The sequence below is a fragment of the Papaver somniferum genome, unplaced genomic scaffold (assembly GCF_003573695.1).
Source record: "Papaver somniferum cultivar HN1 unplaced genomic scaffold, ASM357369v1 unplaced-scaffold_10, whole genome shotgun sequence".
In the NCBI taxonomy this organism is placed as follows: domain Eukaryota; kingdom Viridiplantae; phylum Streptophyta; class Magnoliopsida; order Ranunculales; family Papaveraceae; genus Papaver; species Papaver somniferum.
The window spans coordinates 17904995-17915868 of record NW_020618825.1 but is presented as its reverse complement, the minus strand read 5'-3'; the positions used below and the strand labels follow the sequence as shown (position 1 = coordinate 17915868).

General features: G+C 36.4%; 1 protein-coding gene across 2 annotated transcripts; it reads left to right on the top strand.

Moving 5' to 3' along the window:
- The first annotated feature begins 6043 nt into the window (after positions 1–6043).
- Positions 6044–10596, top strand: LOC113326986 (inter-alpha-trypsin inhibitor heavy chain H3-like). 2 transcript variants are annotated; one of them, XM_026574639.1, is made up of 13 exons: positions 6044–6729; positions 7038–7199; positions 7300–7512; positions 7608–7712; positions 7812–7928; positions 8019–8288; positions 8384–8546; positions 8717–8794; positions 8899–8999; positions 9138–9308; positions 9438–9512; positions 9730–9837; positions 9953–10596. In XM_026574639.1, the coding sequence occupies exons 1-13, from the start codon at positions 6286–6288 to the stop codon at positions 10289–10291; spliced, it is 2346 nt and encodes a 781-aa protein (XP_026430424.1). In that variant the 5' UTR covers positions 6044–6285; the 3' UTR covers positions 10292–10596. The 2 variants fall into 2 exon arrangements, with proteins under 2 accessions (XP_026430424.1, XP_026430425.1); XM_026574640.1 differs by having other exon boundaries at positions 6587–6729; positions 7051–7199.
- The last annotated feature ends 278 nt before the right edge of the window (positions 10597–10874 follow it).

Below are 10874 nucleotides of genomic sequence, written 5' to 3'. Positions count from 1 at the left end.
AAATCCTACCAATCGTAAACGATAACATCGAGGACTGTGGAGTATATGTGCATGTAAAAATATCTAAATCGTGATTAAAGTAGTAGTGCTCATAATAATAATAATACACAATTGGTATGACCATTCAGTGGCATGATTAAAATAGTAGTGACTCCTTTTTGGCATCTTTTTGTCTTTAGTTGGCCAACCTCAATCAAATGGTGAATATATCCCACGATCCGTTAATAGTCACCATTGTTGTTCAACTATCCCACGATCGACTAAAAGACACCTATGTTTGTCACCACGAGGCCTAACTGCAAAGATCAAAAACGGCAAACTAGAAGCACATCTCTGCAACATTACTAATGAAGGGTACCGGATTATTCGAAGGGTATAAAATCCGAATAGGATAGAGGACTTTCTAGTTTGTCTCACATGCATTTTCGTACCCTCCCAATAAATTGGTACTTATATTTTCGTCGAAAATGATTTATATCTCACGAGAAAATTCCGGAGAAAAAATCGTGTGAGTAACAGCGGGACCCACTCCAGCCTTTTAGTATTCGTATGCTAAGCAGGCTCCCCTGCTCAGCCGCTAGATCATCCTACCGAAGTTTACCCCATAATTTTCGGTGTCAACATAGCATTACTCGTTTTTGGTTAGTTTTAGTATCTTTACCCCTGCACGCGCCGTCCGGGCGTTGTTTTCGGTGGTTTCGCCACCTGTATTATTTTTTATCACAGTAATTTACTTCTTAGCATTAATTAACTAAACACGTGTTCAGTTTCCGATGGTTAGTTCGGCTGTCTCTACTGTCGTTAGGCATTACCTCTTGTCATGTCTCTCACTACTTTATTATTTAAGTTCTTGTCGTTGGGTTACTTTTTCCTAGTTAAATTGGTGTCTATGTCACTTAATTGGGGCCTATAGCTACATGATAAAATAGGATCATTAGGAAATAATTTTTAGAAACCTCTTATCCACTATTTATGTTAATGTCTATTATGCCCTTATTAAATTAGTGATGATTAATTAAGTTAATATTTGTTAAATTAATTAGTATTTGAGTTTGATTATAATGTTAGGATTAGAGTAGAAATTCATTTCCTCTTTTAAGGTTTGGAGGAAAAGAAGAAGTAGAGGGAAAAAAGAAAAAACTAAGGTTTGTGAGTTGTAACGATCTATAAACATGTATTTGCATGTCCCAATCGCCCAAAAAGGGATAATTTTTCAAAACTATGACCCAGAATCGGTTTATTCGATAGCACCACATAAACCGATTCTGGGTAAAATCCCCAAATTGGGTACAACAGTCGGTTGTTGTTAGTCACCACATAAACCGATTGTAGTAAAATGTTGGGCGTGATGGGTACGTGACGAAAATCTGTTTTTGTTGGTGATGTGCATAATCCGATTTCTTCACTTGAATAATCACATAGAATACGGGAAGTTCACAATCGGTTTATTTACGTGTATATGTAATCCGATTGTGGAGAAAAAAAGTTCCAGGAGAAATGAGAACAAAAATCGGATTACATGATACGCGACATGAACCGATTGTGAAATTTGAAATTTTTTCGTTTAGTCCTTAATCGGACTTTATTGTTGCACATATAAACCGATTACTTACAATCGGTTTATATGTAAGGCACATAAAGACCGATTCTGGATTTCTCTGCAAATCCAAACTTGGACTCAGAATTGGTTTATGTGTGCATTAGCATAAACCGATTGTGGTTGATGTTCATCACATCAACCCATAATCGGTTTATATATGTATACACCAAAAACCGATTCCCTGTAACATCAACTACAACCGGTTTATTCTAGTGCACATATAAACTAATTCTGGGTTGATTTTTCAGAAAATTAGAAGAAGAAATTTCAGAGGTTCATGGTTAAATATTTGTTGAGTTTCTCTAAATGAACTGACTAAAGAGAGTTAACTCAATCACTCGAATTTGTTTGTCGCCGAATTTTTTTCAAAAAATAAAGAATTGAATTGTTGTTTGTGATTAGGTTTTAGTTTTTTTTTTATGAATTGGGTTATAATTTTTTTATTGGAGATTGCTAATAGAAATCATTTAGATTTTAGAATTTGTTTTACGAATTATTAAGAGTGTATAAGGGTAATCTAGTATTTTAATACACTTTAGCCACCCCTTATCATTTTCTATTGGGTGGATGAAGAAATCTATAGGTCCCAATTAAATGGTATAGGCCCCAATTTAGCCAGGTACTTTTTCAAGAAAGGTATTCTTTTATTTATTCATTTTGTTTTTTCAGCCCTTCACCATTTTGCATCTTAAAATTCTGGGAGGAATTCCCTAAAGAGGTTTACTAGCTGGACCGCTGGAAAAATACCTAAGCAGCTATAAAGCCCATCATTCTCACGTGAAAATCGATTTTGGTAATATTTTTTTTTGTTGTACCGAAATTATTGTTGTGAGAATTCTTTTTATTATTTAAATGTGTATCTAGGGATTATGACGTCAGTCTCACGAGATATTTTTCAGGATATTTCTCGGTTAATCTAACATTATGCAATTTTTTTTTGCCCTAACGCAATAACATCTAAGATAAAGTTATGGAAACTAGGATCTTTTTTAATACTTAAGAGACCCCATCTGTCGATACAAAGGAGATGCAGGGAGTACAAAAATGCTAAGAGGCTAGGTTAACTCTGGTAGACGCATCCTGGTTTTCACTTGAGTGGACGATGTTCGTTTTTTTTTTTTTAATCCCCTCGCTCCGATGCTGGCAAATTTCGAATTCAGGACGGTGATAACATAACACCTACATTAATAAGGAAAATAAAAAAAATGACTCTGGCAACAAAACAGTTCAACTCTTAATATCAGAAAACATACTCTGGCATTTAGATATCATATCACCGAGGAAGTAACTCATAAAGATATCAAACAAGCCCTATTTTCTATCTGTTCTTAGCGTGCTCTAGTTCCGGATAGACACACTCAAACAACCCATATGCAACTGATAGAAATGGTACATAGTTTTTTTAATTTCCTCAATATTCACCCAGTCATGAACCACACAAACCTGACTTTAATCCCAAAACTGGATCATCCATCTAAATCATCACAATTAAGACTTATATGACTCTATAATGTCACCTATAAAATCATCTCAGTGATTTTGGTCAACTGCAAAAATCCTATGGTAGTCTAGCTAGATTGGGGTTTTATTAGAAAAGCTTTTACCAAGTTAGATTTTTTGTAGTTTTTATAGATTATATCATGATATATGTCTCATCGGTCACATATTCGATCAACATCAACGTCAGGTCGCATGGATACATCACTCCAACTAGAGGAATATGGAAAGAGGACCCACTTGACCTATATGTTTATTATTTGTGCAAAAAAAAATCGACAAACTTGGAAAATCTAGAGGCCCAAAATCCGTGGAAAGACAACGCATATCACTAAAATCCTCGTCAATTCTACACCATATATATGCGGATGATCTTCTGATAACATATATAAGGCTTCAACAGAGATCACTAATCAACTCAACCATCTACTTTAAGTGTAGAGTACTTTAACAGGTTAGCAAATCAGTACTTCAAAATCAACCATTATCCATCATCCAAAGGCTTGATCTGCAAAAAGGGTTGCTCTTCACCAAGCTTTTAAAATTCCAACAACATCAGCTCCCCTTATCTACTTGGGAGTCCAATTCAAACAAAGTATGTCTTCTCGCTACATTTTTGAACCCATGCTTCAACGGATAGCATGCAAGGACAAAGGATTGAGTCGAAATTTCGAACACCTGCTGGGAGATTATAGCACTCATAAAATCTTTTGTCATCCATACCTCCAACCAACTCATGTAGGAGCAACTTATCCTTACCCACGTGCATAAGAAAATAGATCATATCACTAGGAATTTTTTCTGACGACAGGATTCCTCTGTTAGAAAAATTCACCACTTCGGCTGGGATAAGATGATCAACACCAAATTAAAATACAGTTTGGGCATCAAAAGTAGTAGAGAACATACGAAAAGTGTTAATAATGAAACGAGTTTGTTGCATTCTTGAAAGACCAGATTACAATTTGGGTCATCCTAAGCAATGAAACATATATTAAACAACAACCCCTTTTTTGCAGAAATTCCAGCCATCTTATCCTCAAACTTTCCCCAATGGAGGCAGCTAGCATCCCTAATACCTACAATTAAACAACATATATATTTTACATGATTGGCACTAGATTAACAACCCATATCCAAGCAAATTGGATTCTGCAATTCACTAATAACCTAGATCTTGCACTTTGTTACCTCGTCCAAACAGTTGTTGACCACATAGATCCTTTAACCCATACATGGAACCATGAGAAGTTAAAACTCATCTCTCCCCTTGCAATCCAACGTATCGTGAACATCCACCTTCCACCACTACCACTCTACCCCCACCCCAAAAAAAAAAAATAGAACAGACATAATCATATGACCTTTCAAAAAATCCGGAAGATACACCACATCATCTGGATACAAATGCCGAACCAACACAACAGATCAATTGCATTAAAACCCCGTACAAACATCTAAGTTCCTTTGAACTCTACTATGTCCCGAAAGTTATTAACGAACAACCCTCGACATTCTAAACCATATTCAGACTCCAACATCTTCCCGCAATGCAATTTTGATCCGAAAATTGCTGGTCACATACTCCTACACTCCCAAGTTTTTGTAGTTTCATGGAAAATTTTCTTAATGAGGCTACATAACCACTCAGACACTGTCCAGAATCTCCCAAACATTATAACCCCCGGACGACAGTATCACAACTTCTACAAATAAAGCCACACTCTGTTGTCAACGTTGCTTTTTGTTTCCTTTTTTGGTCCTTATGGATAGTCAGGAATGGATTTATATATTTACGAAAGCATCCAAGCCAAAAAAAAAAAACATAGCATAAATGGCTCTCAGTCTTCGACATTAATTTTCTTGGGAAAAGTAAAAACTACCTCTTGTACTACCTAGAATGCCGGCTGGAAATAAAATCCGAACATCTATAACAATTTTAGTGGAAAGGATCAAACCTAGCTTAGACTGAATCAAGATCAATACGGACGAAGCAGTGGGAGGACACCTTGAAATAGCATGAGCAGTTTTCATATACAAAGATGCGGCAGCTACAACCATGTTATCAGTAGCGCAACCGTTAGGAATCACGATTTCTCTAACAACTGAATCTTGACTGCAAAAAAATTGAGTTATCCAAAAATACAATTCAAACTTGATTCAAAAAACCTTCTAAGATTCCTAACTTCAGACACTGAATCATCGTGTACATAACGAGAATATTCACGGAAATCAAGTTGAACTTGAGCCAGATCCCACAGTGCACCACCCAACATATCTGCGGGAAGGAAGATACCCGCATGTACAAAAACCTCTCAACATCGATTTGCGATCACATAGCCCCATCTTGCATTAATCACCGCATGCTCCACCGCTTGTGCGCCCCGTCAATAGTTTTTAAATAACTCGTTAGGTAAATTGCTATAAATAACGCGTCGGGTATAACACACCCATGTGTAATTGATGCTTAATTCTTAATGAAATTTCATGCTTAAAAAAAACGGCTTGTAGCTCAGCTGGTTTCATGCGCTTCACAGAGGTTTCATGCGCTCCAGGAGATCCCAGGTTCGAGTCCCAGATGGCGCAATATTACAGAGTTTGACATGGACGGTAGAGTTAGCTTGTCCCCCTTGCGATGACATTAGCCACACTATCCGCTTTGGCTTCCTCGACTTTGTTCCTCATGAGACTCGCTGGTAGGCTAGCACGGCAAGCTGTTCAACTAATGTAGTGCTTCCAATTAGTTACTTATGTAATAATATTAATAAAATTTGCAATTAAGAAAAAAAGGCGCGAACACATGACATGAGCCATGGCAAATATCGGCGATTGGGCGATCACAGTTTAGTGGGTGCAGGGGCCAGCAACAAGACATGGGGAATGCGAAAGGACTATAACTTTTAAATGGAAAAGAATCTAATGTTTCTTTCTCTTGACTTTCTATTTATTTTTCTCTCATTTCTCTATTACAATATCCAGAGTCCAGACAAACAATTTTGGAAGTTTTTGTTTGAACTTCTTAGCAAACCCAAATCCATCTCTAAATCATGATTCTTCTTCTTAGCAGTACTAAAATAAAACAAAATGAATCAATAATAGTTTTCTTCTCTGTTTCAACTTCTTCTTGATTCTTCTTCTTCTTCTTAAACCATAACCAAGACCCTTTGGTCACTTGAAATTTCATAATCATGGCAGAAGAAAGACTAACAAGAGCAATTGAAGAAGGAATGAAACTATCAAAAAGAATCCTATTGTGTAAACAATACAGTAACAAATATTACTCTGTTTCACCTCCACAACAACCTATAATGGAGAAGATTCTATCGAAGAAATTATCATCTTCATCATCATTTAACCATTCTTCTTATCTATTACCAACATCTCCAATGGTTTATGCAGTGATTTCTGACCCAATAATAGTTGATAATCCTGATATACCAAGCTATCAACCACATATACATGGAAAATGTGTTCCATCAGCTTTGATTCCTCTGCATATGAATGAAATTTCAATGAAAATTGATTGTTTTTTAGATACTGCGTTTATTACCGTTATTGGGGTATGGAGAGTTCATTGTGTTAAGCGGAATCGGGTTTGTACTTGTCGATTGATCGTGCCGATGTCAGAACAGGTCAGTTTTTTTGTGTTTGTTTTAAGAAATTCTTTAAGTTATGTTCAAAGTACTGACATTTCAATTCTGTGCTTGGCATCCGGGAAAAATTTCCCTGTTTTCTGCTACAATGTTCCCTTATAATTATATCCTTTAAGTTTTGTTCTATGAATGTCACCTGTTTGGTTTAACGATACCATTTACATGGGTGTCATATGTACTGAGGTGAATGTTTGAGTATAATACTTTCTATTACAGTTGACTACATTTTCTAGACATTGGCAGTTGCATATTTCTTGTTCTTAAGAGAGACATGATTTGGCTAACAGGGTTCAGTTCTAGGTGTTGAGGTTGATGTTAATGGAAAACAACATAGAAAATACACAACTGAGCTAATCCCCTTGGAAGAACAAATGGATACTGGGAAACTAGGGAAATCCCACCGCGGAGGCTTCTTAACACCTGAAATGTTTGCCTTGACAATACCTCAGGTAGTTCTCAGTGCATCCATTGTTATTGTTGTCTAATGTAGTAGCGTAATATTTTCTTGCTGACCATATCTATATTTATTTCTGACCACATTCTCCTAAGGCTGAAGGAGGCTCAGATATTTCAGTTAAAATCAATTGGTCACAGAAATTGTCATTTAATAGTGGGCAGTTCTCACTCAGTATACCTTTCAAATTTCCCGAATTCGTAAGTCCTCCTGGAAAGGGAAATCCCAGAATCGAAAAGATAACTTTGAATGTAGAATCTGGTACTGGAACTGAAGTTCTAGGCCTGCAAGCTAGCCATCCTTTGAAGGTCAGTGTCCATCAAAGCTCAATCTTGTATTATCTGACATTTGCATTTGTATTGCTTGAAATCAAAAAAAAAGTAAACGATCCAATGATTTTCAGGTTGTAACAAAGCAAGCGGGGAGGTTAGAGTGTTCATATGAAGAAGATGTGTCGACATGGTCACAAATTGAATTCAAGTTTTCATACACGATAAGATGCACAACGGTTAGTTGCTATGCCAATATTTCTATCTTTGCCCTATACTGTACATGAATTAAAGAGCAGAACTAGATTTACTTGCGTGGTTTATCGTGATTGTCTCAGGTTTCTTCTAGTGACATAATGGGGGGGTTGCTGTTACATTCTCCTTCGAAGCAAGACTTTGATCAAAGGGAGATGTTCTGCTTTTACCTTTTTCCCGGCAATAACCAGAGCAAAAAGGTGTGAGATATTATTGATTGCGAATATATATCTTTCGAACATGGTAAATCCGATATGTGCACTCTTACACCATTAACAAATTGTTGTTAGGTATTTAGGAAGGAAGTTGTATTTCTCATTGACATTAGTGGAAGCATACAAGGAAGGCCCCTCGAGAGCGTCATGGGAGCGCTGTATGCATCCCTAATGAATCTCAATCAGGAGGACATGTTTAGTCTTATAGCTTTCAACGGAGAAACTTTCTTATTCTCATCATCACTTCAACTGGCAACCACAGAAGCCATTGAACAAGCTACTGAATGGATGCAGACACACTTTGTTGCAGCGGGTGGAACTAACATTCTACTACCCCTGAGTCAAGTAGAGATTTCGTCTTGAGTAATTTTCAATTGGTTTCATTATCTAAATTGGTTTGTTTATTCTTAGTTGCTAATTTCAATCCTGTTTTCCTCTAGGCAATGGAGATGTTCTCTAATACGTTTGATTCCAAAACAATACCTCTCATATTTATCATTACTGATGGAAGTGTTGAAAATGAAAAACACATATGTGAACTCGTACGAAATCAAGTGACAACTAGAGGGTGGAGATTTCCTCGTATCTCCACATTAGGTATAGGTAAGTAATTCTTCACTTTAATTCAAACAATGTTAGTTTTTTCGTTGCATATTATTCGAAATTGTATTTCAGTTTAGAAAAAATAAAACATTGTGCAATAGTCATGCTAGCAACAAAGACTTAATATGTATGTCAACTGTATAATCTAACTGACAGTTGGAATTAATTAGGTTTACACTGCAACCACTATTTCTTGCGAATGCTTGCACTAATTGGCAAAGGTCATTATGGTGCTGCGTTGCATCCAGGTTAATCCTGAACTCTGACAGATACTTGGACATTCAATTTTTTTGTCGACTATAACAACTTGATTTGAAACAAAAGTTTTTGTTATGCCTTTGATTTTATCCAGATCTTATTGATATTCAATTCCAAAGACTGTATACTTCAGCCTCATCCACAGTTCTTGCGAATATAACTCTCGATGAATTAAATTGTTTAGATGCAATTGAGGTTTGCTTACTCTGACTATCTTTGTATAAGTTTTCACAAAGTTGTAAAAATGTGCAATTGGTGAACTTTTTCTACTTCGACAGGTTTTGTTTCTTCTGTGTTCTTAATAATAGTTGTTTTCTGTTTTCATTTCTGTAGGTTTATCCTCAATATATTCCAGATCTTTCCTCTGGAAACCCATTGATAGTTTCCGGAAGATATAAAGGGGAATTCCCTGATTCTCTTAAAGTTAGTGGTTTCTTCTCAGATATGAGTAACTTCACGATAAACTTGAAAGCACAACGGGCAAAGGGAGTCTCTCTTGACAGAGTCAGTTGCTAACTTCTAGTTATGATGGTGTTCCCGAGATAATTCGTGGAATCTTTTCTTCTTTGGTAGAAGAAGTAAACCCGTTGGTGATTATGTTCTTAGTTTTCCTTACTTTGTCGTTTTTAACAGGTAGTTGCAAAGCAACAGATGGACGTACTCACAGCTCAAGCGTGGCTTTCACAAAGTATTGAACTCGGGGAGAAGGTTGATTTTGTTTATGACTTATGAGCCATAGTTTGAATTTAGGAAGTTCTTGAGATTCTTTGTATACATAAGATTCCAGGGGCTGTTGAGTGCACTTTCTAGGACTTTCCGTATTGATTCCATTCATCTGTTATTTGGATTTCAAAATTGATATGTTCTTATGGCTTTGAATAGTATAAAGTTAGATGGACTGACGCAAGTTATGTTTTTGATCAAGGTTGCCAGAATAAGCATACAAAGTAGTGTTCCATCTGAATACACTCGAATGATCTTATGTCAGACCGAAAGAGAGACACTAGCATCCGAATCAATTGGATTACAAGAGGTATTCTTAATAGTGCACTGGTCTGCACTCATGCATAAAGTAAAGGACAGTCATTTGTTTGTTTTTGTGTATATGCATAAGATTTACGTTTTGATATTTCTTTATGTGTAATTAGGTTCACAAAGTTAACATGAAAAAGCTTGTAGATTCAGAAGGACACAAGATAATATTGCTGAGAAGCTTGGGATATGGATTTGGTAACATAAAAGCCACTGCAGAAAACGTTTTCCCGGGATTTGGAGATCAATTATTCCCTGATTCTGCATCAGACCCGATCACCAAGGCCGCTTCAACCTTTTGCGCCGAGTACTGTGATTGTTGTTGTTGCATGTGCTTTATCCGGACTTGTTCTCGCATAAACGATCAAGGTGCTATTGTTCTTACTCAGCTTTGCACCGCATTATCGTGCTTTGGATTACTCAATTGTTGCGTGGATTTATGCTGTGACTTCTAATGGTAAAAGAAAAATCTGTAGTTCCATTTGCTCATGCAAACAGAATTAACAGATAGCAATGTGGGAAAAGCCCACTAAAGGAATAAGAAGTTTGTATATGCTTCACTTTTTACTAATATGTGCCATATCTACGATATTTACATCTCTTTCTCAGTTTCTATTATGCCTACACTAGACGGTTGTACAACTCTACTAGAGACACACATCTGCAACTCTAAATGATAATTATTTGTTCAATCATCTCCATATATGCCAATGTAAAATACAAATCTTGTGTACAAAAAAACATAGATTCTATCTTGGTCCCTTGTATCTTTGAAGTTCTTATTAGCTGCAAAGTTGCTCACTTGCATCGTCGTCATCATTGCGAATGAATTGTGTTTGCTACCTTGGTTCAATTCATATTCAAAACAATTGGATTTCAAATGAAACTCAACAAGATTAAGCTAGAATAAATCTCTCCTTGGACATATTGTTATAGAGAACAGTCACATGAGATTTTTGTTCACCAACTAGGCCACTCCACATCTGGTTATCTTGAAACCAGATAAGATAATCTCATTTCTCAAGGAAGAAACATTTT